We start from the raw sequence: 14,982 nt of genomic DNA, 5'->3' as shown, positions 1-14,982 counted from the left end.
GATCAAGTTCCATGAGATTGGAAGGAAACCTTGGCAGAGATGATGCAAAGGATGATACCGAACATTCACTTTAAGCAAGAAATTGAAAGAAAGATGCATCCTGATAAGATTGAGAAGATATCCAATGTACGGTACAATATCAATGATATTTCCCTTTAGTACCTGGTGCATCATAGTATTCTGGTGGGTCATAGAAAACCATGCCTTCCCGTAGTCGGTGGCGTTTTCCTTCGGTACCTGCATACTGGAATGTGGTATGCACTGCATATGGCTCCAATCTCAATTGTTGATGCATGGCCTGTCATTAAAGCGTTAAAGCTTAGGGCTTAAGTGAAACATAACCTTTTATAGCTTAGTTGCATTAAGTCTTTGAAAGACACCTAACTTTGATAGCAAAATTGATGAAAATAAGGAATAACACTGTAAATTGAAAAGATACCCAAACTATCGAATAAAAACTACAGGATCTACCTGGACAAAATATGTATGCCCACTACAAAATATACTCGCAGGCAGAACTCCCAGCTTGAGACTTCCATCAAAAGCATATACAAGTCCACTCTCTCCATCAACTGGTGGTCCTAACTGTCTTCGTACGAGATCATTAAACCCATTCTGGTCCCATATCTTCTCATCAGCTAGAAGCATATCTTTCCATTCCTTAGCCAATCTTTTAGCAGGATCTGTTGGCCGCCAGTGAAAAATTCCAATGTTGTACGCAGCACCAACTGTTATAGGTGAAGATACATCTTTTAAAATTCTCAAATTTTGAGTTAACTTTAAATCTATTGATCATGAAAAAGAAACATAACCGAACAAATAACTTCTAAAATAAAAATAAACAAGGGTGACCAGAGAAAAAGAGGGAGTCAAAATTAGACTGCACTAAACAATGTGGATAGAGTGTGAATGGTGAGCATATTAGTCATTGACATGGGCACAACTCCTATGTTCAAAAATAAACACTGGGGAATCTTTTAAATCCAGGAATGGAACTGCAGCAATATACAGCATGTGTATGAATTCCAGAGCATACTACAGTCAATACTGACATATATATTAATCCAACTTGGTATGTACATGAAGAATATTCATAGAGTGTTAAATAGAAACCAGAATAACATATTAGTATAGGTTCGTTAGGAGTACGACAAAAAGCACATTCAGTTGTTCTTTTTCTTTTCTAAGTGCCTAAACATCCAAGAATAGTAATGAAGGTAACTACAAAAATAAGGAGAGTTTGGGATCCTATACTAGTTCCCTGAGGGTTAGACCCATAGTAATCATTTGTGGTGGGACACATTTTTATATCACCAGATCTTATGCAAGTTATACTGAAATCCTCCTCATGGAATAGCTGCAAACAAAGGATAACGGTGATAGAAAGAGAAATATTAAAAAAAATCTTTACCTTGTTGCCAAATGTCCAGCCTGTCATCGGTGACTGTTGGTACAACTTGATCACTGGAAGTTAAGACATCTGCTTCTGCATAGCGAGCAAGATACGGAAGCGGGTCCTGTTCCAAGAAAATTGATAACTCATAATGCCATACGAAGCAACTAAACAATTAAAAATTTGAACGCTAGCTAAAAAGTACCTTCAACCAAACCATGTCTGTATCACACATCAACAGCTCAAAACCATAAGGGAGAATTGAGTCAATCAGTATAACTTTTTCTCGTCCCATCTTGTGAAATGTTGGTGACCCCCATCCAACGTCTATTGTGCTCATGTGGCTGCCCATGTCAAATACCGGAACACCTTTCCAATACAAAGCCTCCAACAGTTTGGTGTCCATTGCACCTAAGTCATCAAGTTCAAACTCAGAGGTGCAAATGAAAATAGAAAAACAAGCACATTTTTTTTTCCTTGGGAAGTGGAACAAGAAATGTATACAAATTGCAAAGGCCGTAAAGAAAGAAAAACGCACGCCTGAGAATATGGGGTAGCTTACCAATGAGAAGGTTAGAAAGCCCCAGATCAGTCAAGTGTTTAACCCAAGTCAGGATAAAATCCATGAATGCATAGTTCCCAAAGGTCACTATAACAACGTTATCCTTCACTCTTTGCTGAACTAGTTCTTTGCTCAGTCTAAATTTCTTCAAAGGTGGCATTTTCTTTGTGCGTGGGGGAGCTTCCCAAATAGGTCTTGTTGACATGCTTTGAGGACCTAGTGAAGGTGTGACTATTGCTTGAACTATTTCTGGTTGAGAAACATTGGGTGCTTGCTCTGAAGGAGGAGAACCTACATCTGTAACAATTCGTGCATTCACATAAATAAAACACACGCATGAAGAGTGAGAAGTCTGGGATCATAGACAGATTGCTTATTGAATAAACACAAAACATTGTAACAAAGGGTGCATTGAACAAAACAAAAAGTCCCGAGTTACACAATATTACTGACTGCAGGGTAATCGATAATAGAACGTCAAAATCACATACACAAAATCTGGCGCATATATCCAAAGCTTGGAGTCTGCGCAGAACTCAAACCCACATGCTTAGACCGAACGGACTAAATCAGTTCCAATGGCAACTCCAAAACACAACGGCAGTAACCACAATGTGTAAAATTCACACTCTTGGTGTATAAGAAGAAACAAGAACCACAGAGTTGATCGCCTTTAGTTCTACCCAACCCAACCCGAAAAGATTAAAAAAAAAAAAAAAACACCAAAGGTAGAAAATTTGATCATATAATTCCTAAATGAGGTTGCATTCATGTTCCCCGGTTACGATGTAATAGCTGAATCAGTTTCATCACTTGGAAATGTAAGCAAGCAGTTGAAAATTTGTAATTGGTTAGAAAGACAAGGTCCATTGCGTTAATTATTCACTGAGCACATATGTGTTGAATTATTAAAATCTCAAAACCCCGTTTCGAATATGCAATGTAGGTGATAAAGATTGAAGCTTTTGCAGAAAATGAATTGAATGGTACTTCACTTGTAAGCAAATCAAGAGAGAGAGATAGAAGGGGAACTGACGGGAAAGCCAGGAGGTGGTGGAATCAGCGGCAGACTTGCCGGAGTAGATGGCGGATATCACATACAAAGACGAGAAGACGATCCCAATTATTACGGTTGCGTATATCGTCACGAACACTGGCTTCGCCTTGTCGAACGCATTCTTCCACGCCATTTTTCTGCTTTGTTTGGGATTTTTGGTTTATTTGGTCACCATTCCCGCGCCATTATCTTCTTCCTTCTTGTTTCGTCTGGGAGGAAAGACGAGAAGAAAGAAACTGAAACCCTAATCGAAATCCCAATCAATCAATCTGAATCTAAGAAGAGAAAGAGAGAGAGAGAGAGAGAGAGAGAGAGAGATTTATTTAGTTTTTCTTCTGAGCTGCTCTCACAGGCTGCCCAGCTGCCCAACTGCCAAGGTCAACTCTTCCAAGCACCATGTTTCTCCCATTCTTCCCCTATTATTTTTTTATTACTGAAAACCCACATGATTACCAAAGAGGATTAACCTGACTCAAATTTTTATGAGAGTTCCTCCCAATTCACTTTTGCGACGTATTCCTCGATTTCAATCTTGCGATCGATATCGTTTAATATTAAAATTATATTATATCTGTTAAAAATAATACAATATAAAATCATTTGATGATCAAACCATACAAAAATAAATGGACAAATTCTGTAAAATTATCATTAATCGTTTATTTATTTTTGATTAAACGACTTCAATTCAAAGAATTTTAATTGAGTTTTATAAACTCCATTTGAATTTCAAAAGTGAATTCTAAGTGGATTTAATGGAGTTTATGAGTTTTTATTTTTTATTTTGAACAATTTTTGTGAATTCTATTAATTTTATTCTTGACAGGGTTAGAGTGTGCCACATCGTTCAGGCTCATTGCAATGTATTTACCCATTTTTTTTTAGTGAAAACCATTTCATCTCTCATCTCCCCTTTTTCCTGTAAAACCCAACTAAAATTGCAACTTTGTGATGTCATGAAATTACTAAAATTCAAGATCAGAAATTATATCTGATAAACAAACTAGATGTCGAAATCATAACAAAAAGTTGCATCTCCTTTGCACCTATATCCTCAGATGTGGAAAACCATGATATTACCATATGATGAGCAATCTTTTTATAAAAACCAATGCTTTGGGACAACCAAATTTCTCTCCAACAAAGTCACCAGCCATCACAACCTGTAAGCAATAACCAAGTGTTTTGAGATTCATTGTGGGATACACACCTGCATAAACATGTAGGCTTGTGCTTGCATGAAAAGACAAAATCATGTTTTGAGATTAGAGGGACGATCGTACTTCTTGGTTGTGCAGTAGTTAGGGAGACTCGGACTCAATTGTGGTTGAATGAATCAAAGTGGGAAATGAGGGCTTTTGTGATTTGGATGAGGCATGCAGTGTGACGTGGAGGAAGCCGGAGATAAAGAAGATGAAAATGGGAGAGCAAGTGATTGTGGTGGTGAGAGTGATAAGTAAGATATCATGAGAAACAAGGTAAGACAAACTCATCAAAATCTTGTAGAAAAAGGCAAGATTTATTAGGGCTTAATTTACAATATAAACTCCAAAATCCATCACTTTTAAAAATCCTATCAAATCGGTAATATTTGGAATACACATAAACTTTTATAAATTTATTTAAAATCATAATGAATACATTAATGGTTTTCTATAAAGTTTTGTTAAATTATTTGAGATCTTGATTGTATACTTCGGTATTTTCAGAAATTCATTTACATTGTGTTTGGACGAGAAATTTCAAAATGACAGAAATAAAAATGACATAATCTTGTTTTTTATAATTTGTCAATTTTCTTATTTAGTTAACCTAAAAGAACAATGAATTTTGAATACGGAATTTAATGTGTGTATAGTAATGAGTCGCTTATATACTATATATTTTCCCCGATTCTTGGTATATTTTGGTTTTTATTTTGGTGAGATTTTGATGCTTTGTTATGTATTTTCAATGTAGAATGTACGACATTGTTCTTGGCATATAGTAATTAAACGGTGGAATTTTTTAGTGATTCCAATTGGAGCGGGTTCGTAAGTCTGTCAAGAAGGTTGTATCAAAATTTCATAATTTTATCCCGAAGCATCTAATCGTGGCGAGTTAATTTTTGCCCAGAGTGTAGTGTTGGCAGATTGGGCTATAGAGCTTGTTTGTGACTTTTGGGCTGGAAGATAATGGATTTTGGGATTCGGCTCTTCTTGGAACTTGAAGAAGAGATCCTAATCTTTAACATGATTCATTTTCGGCTTGTTTTGGAGCCTTGAAGATTCAGAAACGTGGCTATTTGTTTGCTAGGCAGATTTCATAGTCAGATTTGGAGTGTGATTTTAAGTTATTATTATTTTGGGTAAATTACATACCCCATTAGGTTTGATGTCTATTACAACCTCATACAACATCTTTAAAACATTTCACTTTCATACCTCACCTACTATTTTATTTCAATATAGTACCTCTGTTACATTTTTCATCCATTGATCCATTAAGAGATAACGTGACTGCTACATTTGTACCACGTGGTTGCCACCTGTGTGCCACGTGGCAATAATAATTTTTCTTTTTAAAAAAAAAAACTGAATCTTCTAAAAAAAATTTGAAAAACGTATAACCCACCCCCACCTTCCCCGCAACCCTCCCCACCTATTCTCTCTCCCGAGCCTCCCAACCACCTCCCTCTTCTCCACTCTCTTCACCTCCCCTCCTTCAACCCAGAGTCCCTCCAACCGCTGCAATCCCAACCCCTAAACTTCTCCGCCTTTTCCCTTTAGCTCCACCCCCGTAACGCCTTATTCAATTCCCAGCACAAGGACTACAAATCCTTCACCCTCACCAAACTCGGGCGCGACTCAGCCCGAGTGAACTCGCTCCACACCAAGCTTCAGCTGGCACTCTAGGGGATAAAAAGAGGGGATCTTGAGCCCATGCACGCAGAGATCCAACCCCAAGACCTCTCTACCCTCGTCGTCTCTAACGTTAGTCAGGGCAGCAGCAGAGTACTTCTCCTGGATCGGCGTCGGGACTCCGGTGAAGTCGTTCTACATGGTGTTCGACACCGGCAACAACGTCGACTGGCTCTAGTGCTGCCCTTGCTCTGATTGCTATTAGCAATCTGACCCGGTTTTCAACCCGACCGGATCTTCCACCTACAGCTAGCTCTCGAGCTCAATTAACAAAATCGCGTTGGGATGTGGACACGATAACAAAGGATTAGGTGAAGAGAGTAGAGAAGAGGGAGGTGATTGGGAGGCTTGGTTCGGGAATGAGAAGAGGAGTGAGGAGGGGTTGCGAGGAAGGTGGGGTGGGTTCTGCATTTTTTAGTTTTATTTATTTATTTATTGTTGAGAAGATTCAGGTTTTAAAAAAAAAAATAATAATAAATAAATAAAGTTTTCCACGTGTAACACAGGTGGCAACCACATGGTACAAATGTAGTAGACACGTCAGCTCTTAACGGATCAATAAATGGAAAATATATCGGAGGTACTATATTGAAATAAAATAGTAGGTGAGGTATGAAAGTGAAATGTTTTAAAGATGTTGTATGAGGTTGTAATAGACCTCAAACTTGAGGGGGTATTATGTAATTTACCCTATTATTTTATTTCCTAGTTTTTAGAAAACCGTTTCTATGATGGATTTTAATTTGTGGTAGTATAAATAAGGCTTTTAAGCCATAGGTTGTTCTATGCGACATTGGGAGAACTTGGCAAAGCTTTGGAGAATTTCCGACTTTTTACCTACAAGGTGTTTTCAACATTTTTCTAGTTAATGATATATTTTTGTTTTGTTTTTATTATGAGTATGTGTAACTAATTCCTTTTGCTAGGGGAGGCCATGAGCCTTAGCATGAAATGTGATTTTATTAATTTCTTATAAATAGATGCATGCTTGTTTTGAATTATTAATCACCGCGATTAAACTATCTATATATTTTAATGTCTGATCACCATTAGGATATTTAGATAAGTAATTTGATGCAATTTCTATTGGAACATCATCCTGAAATTGAGGAGGGCTTCTTATGATTAGTAATTGTAAGTTCACTTAAGGCTAACATCACACTCTTAATGGTTGCATGGTTTTTCAAAGGGTTTTCACAACACTTAATGAGTCTTGCATGTTTATATTTGATGTGAACATCACAGACGGGTTGCATGTTAGATATACGTTTTTTGTTTGAACATCACGAGGAAAATATGCATTAGGAAAACCTAACATTCAAAGCATGTGTGTGAAAATTCATAAGTAATTGGTAAAATTGCATAGGATTGCTATTGATGATAGCTAAACCCCTAGTCTTTCCCATAATTGTTTAATTTAAAAAAAACGCTTTTGTTTTTGCTGCCATTATTTCCAAACTTTCAGATTTCTTATATTGTTAATTTAATCTTCTAAAATTCAAAAATCTCAAATCTTTGATAAAAATACATTTTAATAATTAATTAAGAGTTAATTTAATTACAAATTAGTCAAACAATCATTGTGGACAACAACTTTGCATGAGCGATTATACTTCAATTGTCTTGTACTCTTGCAAGTATTTCCAGTGATTTTAACCTTATTTGTGCAAGTACTAAAAATCGTATCATATAGAGTCATTAATATAGAAATGAAAATTATTAGTTATGAAATGTGCTAGTAGTGGTAATGGCGATGGCAGTGATGATGGTGGGTGGTTGTGGTGCCGATGATATCAGTAGGTGGTGTCGTTGGCATGGTGGCGGCAGCCTTGATGATGATAATGATGGTGAGTTGTGGCGATGGTGACAACTACCCTCGTTTGAGTTGTTTTGTATTTTGTATTTTGTATTTTGTATTTGTAGCATAGCAAGATTACATAATGCTATTTTTCCATCCTTAGAAGTCACAACCTAGCATATTTTCCTAAGATCGTATAGCATTCAATTCCTGATGAAGGTTCTTAATACTGTTGTAATAACTTTTGTCACAATAGTTTTAATAAAAGGTAATGTTAGGGAGACCAAAATTTTAAATTAAAGTGTCACCATAAGAATTAAGCACGTTAATCAATACTTAAGTAATAATTCAATCATCAACATCCACATTATTTGGTTTACAAAATTTGGTTTAAAAATTTGGCCTACCTAACATTACCCTTTAATAAAACCGTCATATGAATGACTACTTAAGCATACTTAGCTTGAAATTGTTAGAGCTCTCAACTTGTAATTTGTTATGCACGTTATAAGATCTATATGAGAAGATTAAGTAAGGTTCAAATCCTTGCTTCCCACTACCATGGAATTTGCATAAGTTCTTTGCAAGATCAACTTGTAATTTGGATAGTTGAAAGTTTATAGATTTTGATTAAATTGACTGGTTTATGTTTATGATGATACTTTTTTTTTTTTCTGTTATCCTTCCTGGAATTTGAACTTAATTTTTCCCCAAAAACTAAAATATTGCCACTTTGCACCTTAGAACTCAATGTTCACTTCATTTTGGCAAGATTTCATTAATTCTGTTACATATTTGTTATGTTGCTTATGTGGGGGCACACTTGTTGCTGAGATGACACAAATATAATGCTAACTTATGATACCATCCAATGTTAAATTAGATTAATTTCAATACCAAAAAATAAAATAAAATTTGCACATATCATTGGGCTGTCAGCATACAGGGACACTAGACTTGATGTTGAGAGATTGTAGTAAAAAATTAGAGGGGATGAAGGAAAGCAAAAAGGAGTAGAAGTGGTCTTCATGATATAGAACTACTTATATGAAGATTCAATGGTTGAAAATGATGTGTAGTAAGTGCCTAACTTTGTTTCCTTTCCATGCATGTGGATGTGATTACCATTTTTACCGATTGTCATAAATTTCAACATTGTCTCCTTATCATTTTTAGAGGAAAAACACATGCAATTTTGACCTAAAAGTGAGTCATATATGCTGAAAAAATTTGACACTAAAATATCCACAAATCCACCTCGAACTCAACTTTGGTATTCCCCGTTGGATATCTAAAATATATAACAACACTTTTTCACTACAATGTGTCAATTGAAACTAAATATTAAACACACTACAAAGTTTGAGGGTACATCGAACTTGAAACCCCTTCTCCTTATAAACATTCGATGTGAGATCAAAAGCAAGCTAATTGATGAACCCTATAATTGTGGCTTATATATATATATATATATATATATATATATATATATATATATATATATATATATATATTGAAGTAAAGTATGAGATTCATTAATGTAGGTAAAAATGAATAAGTACAAAGAAGATATAGTGTTTTATTGGGGTATCGATAAAATGTAATCAATAATTTCAATGAAGAAAAAAGAATTTCAACAATATTTTCTTTTTCTTTTTCTTTTTTCAAGTAATTAAGGGATTCTATGAGGAGAGCATCAGATATTGCATATGGTGCACCAGAACTAGGACCAATATAAATACAGACTTAATTATAGTGCAATTAGAGAGCTAAATCATAAATATCCTCATTTTGGCTTGGATAATAGTGGAGGAACCCATGACAATTTCCTTTGGATGCTTTTACCTCAAGTACTAATTTATTGTATTTTGGAAGTTTGGATGCTTTTACCTTAAGTACTAATTCATTGTATCCTAATGTTAGGTACTCAAGCCCAAGGGAAGAGCCCAACCCAAAAGATTAGTCCAATAGGTGGGAGGACCCCAAGGACTTAAGAACCCCTACACCCCCATAAGTGTAGTCGATGTGGGATCATAACATTACACCACCCTTCGGAAGCCGACGCCCACGGCGGCCCTTACTCTGGTGGCTTTCACTCTTAACGGCGGTGCACCCTTTGGTCATCCCGTTAAGGTAGCCCTTTCCAGGTCGCCCCCTCCGCAGCGTCGGGAACCTAGGCTCTGATACCAATGTTAGGTACTCAAGCCCAAGGGAAGAGCCCAACCCAAAAGATCAGTCCAATAGGTGGGAGGACCCCAAGGACTTAAGAACCCCTACACCCCCATAAGTGTAGTCGATGTGGGATCATAACATTGAGACTAAATAATGATTTTACGAGTCCTAATAATGTTATTTCAAACTTCCAACGGCCCAGTCCATTTTGATGTGGTGAACATTGTTACGAGTTCCAATAATATTATTAATGGTTCATCTTTCTCCCTAAAGACACTGCATTCTACCCTTCACCCACAACAACCATTTTTGTCGATAATAGAAAAAACGAGCTGTTGGTTTTTTATTGCCATTTTCGACAATCGAATAGAAGTAAATATGACACTCATCATTTGACTCATTTCTCAGTGTTTTCTATCTCTTTTCCTCTTTTTCTTGCCATTTCCTCTAAATTCTTTTGTCTCCTCCGAATTCTCCTTCACTTTGTCCAAAAGTTATGGAGAACTCGAAGCTCTGCAAAGAGGAACCTGCTGCTCTTTGGACATAATCTTCTCTACAACTCATAGGGGTGAAGATATGTGATTGACTTAGACGATGAACATGTTGATGCAAAGCACTTGCAAACTGCTCTTGCAACAAGCAATCCATCTGCTTTACGTTATTTGACGAAATGCAATACATTCATTCTAAAAATCTAGCATTCAAGGTTAGTGGAACTCTTAGAGAATGTTGTATGGTTTTTCTTAAGATCTTTTGCCAGAGGGAACCCCGTGAGAATGAAGGATGAAGTTGCTTACAATGACATCGATGGTGTTCAGAAGCAGATGACTCAAATCCATGAATTGGCCAAGCTACTCCTAAGTTATTCTAGCTTTTTCAATTGGCATGAATTTCTCTGAAATGAATTATGCTTCATTTTATGTATACATTGCATAGAAAGTATACTTGGACATCAAAACTTTGTTATCCTATATAATGAATGAGAATCAATCATCAAATAATCGATGAATTCAGCCACATACCTTTTATGCTATTCTTGATTTATCTCTACAATTGTTTAGCAGGATATTTTTTTAGTAGAGTAACTAGTCTTTGATTTGGTCACTATGACGTTTCTCTATATTTGTTTGTGTTTTATGTTTTGCTTATATGCATCTAGCATTGGAAATTGTCATGATAGATTGATATACAGATAACTTCCATTCATCAATTTATTACTGGCTTACCAGATTGAAATAAGTGTTGGAAAATAGCACATTGTACTAGTTCTAGTTTAGCCATTAGATTTTACCTTGGTCAAGGATTAGGGTTGAAAAAGCATGCTGCTAAACATAACTTGATATATTTTTCAAATCTTTGTTGCAACATTCATACTACAAATACATTATTAGATTTACTCAATTGTTATTTCTATTTGTTTTCCTTTTACTGTGAACCTTCATCTTTTTCTTGATAGTTGGTAGAGTAAAATATGTACTTGATGGAACTTGATAATGTTATTTCCTTAGGTTATATACATATGGGATGATTAGTCCATTTATAAGAGAACTAGGTAATGATGATGGCGGCGATGAACAAATTAGTGCTAGTGGCGATGGTGGTAGGGACGACGAGATTAGCAGCGATAATTGCAGTGATGAACAAAGTGCTGATGAACAAAGTGTTAATGAAGAAGATGTACAGGAGCCACCTACTTATTCTACTAGCTTTGTCCACAACTATTTCAAACCTTCAGTGCTATGTTCAAACACCTAATATATTTAACTTTTTTGAATTTGTTTTTGTTAGATCTGCATGGAGTAGAGTTACTTGATGGATTATTGGTGTGTCAATCTCGCTAATAGCGAGGAATGCCACTATAGTCTCTACGAGGTTGAGGGGCATCACTTTTGATGTGTTCAATTTATTTACGAACGAACTATCCTTGTTACAATTTATTTACAAACAAACTATACTTTTTAATATTGTTGCTCACTACAATCATTCAACACACTAAATATGTCAATTGAAACTAAATATTAAGCACACTACAAAGTCTAATTTATTGTATCATGTAGGTAGACTAAATAATGTTATTATGAGTCCCAATTTGTTGTTTTAAACATCCAACAACCTAATCCATTTTGATGGGATGGACATTGTTATGAGTCTCAATAATGTTACTATTAATAGTTCATCTTCCTCTCTGAAGAAATTGCACAATACCTTTCATCCAAAACAACCATTTTTGCTAATAACAACAAAAACGAGCAATTGGTTTTTGATTGCCATTTCTGAAAATTCAATTGAAGTAAAAATGACCCTCATCATTCGGCTCACTTCTCAGTGTTCTCTATCTCTTCACCTTATTCTCTTACCGTTTCCTCTAAATTCTTTCGTCTCCTCCGAATTACGTTGTATCCTCCACTTTGTCTAAAAACTATGGATAACTCGAAGCTGGGGGAACCCATGAGGAAAGGTTGGATGAAGTTGTTTGTGATGATGATATGAGTGGTGTTCAGAAGCAAATGGCTCAAATTGGTGCTCTTGGTGGTAACCCTGTTGTTATATGCACGAAATCTTCTTTGCAATTCATTGGGGAGAACATGGATGTGATTGACTTGGACGATGAACCCATGGATGCAGAGATACTTAATTCACAATTGTTACAAATAAGCATTTACAGACTACTCTCTGCATAAGCAATCCGTTGGCTTTGCACCCTTTAAGGAAATAAGATACGTTCATTCTTGAAAGTCTAGCATTTAAGGTCACTGGAACTCTCAAAGAATGTTGCGTGATTTCCCCTGAGATCTTTTGCCAGGGTGAACCCATGAAAAATGAGGATGAAGTTGTTTATGATGATGTCGATGGTGTTCAAAAACATATTGCTCAAACCCGTGAATAGGTTGAGTTGCCACTAAGTTGTTCTCAGTTTTTTACATCAACCAGTGTGAGAGCTCTGGAAGGAATTATGTTTCCTGAACCCCCGGGTTCAAGAAAGACCCTAATAGTGAGAGATAATCATGGACATGCTAGTGGAACAAATGAACACTTCTAAAATGCCCTTTGAATAAGCAATCTATTTGCTTTATAAGAAACAATGAGTTCTTTTTGTATCTCTTTTATGATTTCTTGTTATCCTTGTGTGGTTTTCCTGTATATATCAAATATCTTAGGTATCCTTCCTTTTATGTATGCATTGTATCAATGACGAAGCCAAGAAATTAGGTTAGGAGGGGCACAATTTAGTTTGGATAAAGAAAAATTCATTTTGATAATTAAAATAAATTGAAACATATGTGATTAAGAATACAATCACTCGCGATTGGACCAAGAGGACATTTTTTTTAGAAACATAAAGTATGAGAGAATTTGTAGGGTTTTGTCGTGCTAATTTGGACACAAGAATTCTTTTCCTTTCTTGATTTCATAGATTAAATAATAAGGGAGATAATAAATTAAGCAAACTAATAGTCTGCAATCGAAGTGAAAATTTTATGTATTCTATAGGCAAAAAAGAGAGAATATGATTAAATAGTATCATTATAGAACCGTAGTTCGAATCTTTGTTATCAATAACTAAAGCCTTTGAATTTCTTTGTTGGACTGAAACTGATTTGAATTGATGAATACAATTATATTCAGTTGATAGTGGCATTATGTTGACCAAATTCAAATTGATAGATTATAGTAGAGGTTTATAAGAAAAAATTTCATAGTTGGCCCAAGCTTACCTTAGTCCTAAGGTAGCTCCTTCATTACATTGTATAGAAAGTATATTTGTTCATTAAGGCTTTGTAATCCTATATAATGAATGAGAATCAATCCTCAAGCAATTGAGGAAATCAGCCACATACCTTTTATGCTCTTCTCAATTTATCTCCACAGTTGTTTAGCAGGGCAATTTTTTAGTCGAGTCACAAGTCTTTGTTTTGGTCACTATGACTTTTCTCTGTACTTGTCTTTGTCGCTTATATGCATCTGGTGTTGGAAAGTGCCATGATAAACTGATATATAGATAGCTTTTCTTATCAATTTATTATTGGCCTGCCATATTAAAACAGCTTATGGAAAATACCACATTGTATCTAGTTCTAATTCAACCAGTTGACTTTGCCTTGGTCAAGAATTAGGTTGGAAAAACATGCTGCTAAAACATTAATTAACTCATGATCATTATTTCCTTAGGTTATATATAATATAGGATGATTAGTCCCTTTATAAGAAAACTGGGTGGTGAGAGTGGTAGGGAGTATAGCATTATTGTTAGTGGCAGGGGTGGTGGATACAACAAAATTAGCAGTGATGATAGCGGTGATCAACAAAGTAATGCTAGTGGCAATGATGGTGGTGACGACGAGATTAACAATGATGATGGTGACAGTGAACAAGGTGATGATGAAGTAGATGTACCAAAGCCGCCTACTTTTTCCATTAGGTTTGTCCATAGTTATATCAAACCCTCAATGCTATGTTCAAATATATCTAACTTTTTAGATCTACATGGGTAGAGTTGCCCAATGGACCATTGGTGTGTCAATCCTTCTAATAGTAAAGAGTGCCATTATAGTGTCTACAAGGTCAAGGGGCATCACAAGCTTGAATTTAATCTTTTGGATTTGCTTATTTGAATTGATTATTGGAAACAAATTGTAAAAGATTTGAGATTATGAAATCTGAATACTTGTTAGTAATCCAGTTCGACCCAACTGTGAACTGCAAGCAAACACAATAAACAATATAGAACTAGTGAATTTGTGGATCCCATTAGGATCCAAATTGTGAGGACATCTTAGTCATTCATCTACATTGTGCGGTTAGAAATTATTTGACTTTTTATTTAAAAATTAAACACCGGATCAAAAATGTGAGGACATCTTAGTCATTCATCGTACATTGTACGGTTAGAAATCATTTGACTTTTTATTTAAAATTAAACACGAATAGCAACTGAAGAAATCTGATCGTACGGTATACGATGAACGGTCAGGATGTGAGAATCTCTAAGATCCCCACAAAGAGGATCCGGAGAGGATCCTCATCTGTGAATTTGGATAGCTTTCAAACTCTAGATGAGTATCTACAAGACTATTAGATAATGTTAAGAAAAGTCCAATT

At 35.6% G+C, this 14,982-nt stretch overlaps 1 protein-coding gene across 4 annotated transcripts in view; it reads right to left on the bottom strand.

The window, feature by feature from the left end:
* LOC126625960 (arabinosyltransferase XEG113) overlaps window positions 1-3,430 on the bottom strand; it is a 57,059-nt gene extending 53,629 nt beyond the window's left edge. For 2 of the 4 annotated variants that reach the window (XM_050295085.1, XM_050295084.1), the window contains exons 1-6: window positions 2,992-3,419; window positions 1,956-2,252; window positions 1,599-1,804; window positions 1,412-1,517; window positions 472-728; window positions 163-298 (exon numbers count right to left, since the gene is read on the bottom strand). In XM_050295085.1, coding sequence (XP_050151042.1) covers window positions 163-298; window positions 472-728; window positions 1,412-1,517; window positions 1,599-1,804; window positions 1,956-2,252; window positions 2,992-3,145 — 1,156 coding nt within the window. In that variant the 5' untranslated portion in view covers window positions 3,146-3,419. Of the gene's footprint in view, window positions 1-162; window positions 299-471; window positions 729-1,411; window positions 1,518-1,598; window positions 1,805-1,955; window positions 2,253-2,991 lie in introns of all 4 variants that reach the window. The other 2 variants (XM_050295086.1, XM_050295087.1) reach the window with 2 other exon arrangements.
* Window positions 3,431-14,982: the final 11,552 nt, after the last annotated feature.

This window comes from Malus sylvestris, chromosome 6 (assembly GCF_916048215.2).
Source record: "Malus sylvestris chromosome 6, drMalSylv7.2, whole genome shotgun sequence".
In the NCBI taxonomy this organism is placed as follows: domain Eukaryota; kingdom Viridiplantae; phylum Streptophyta; class Magnoliopsida; order Rosales; family Rosaceae; genus Malus; species Malus sylvestris.
This window is presented reverse-complemented; position numbering and strand designations above follow the sequence as displayed.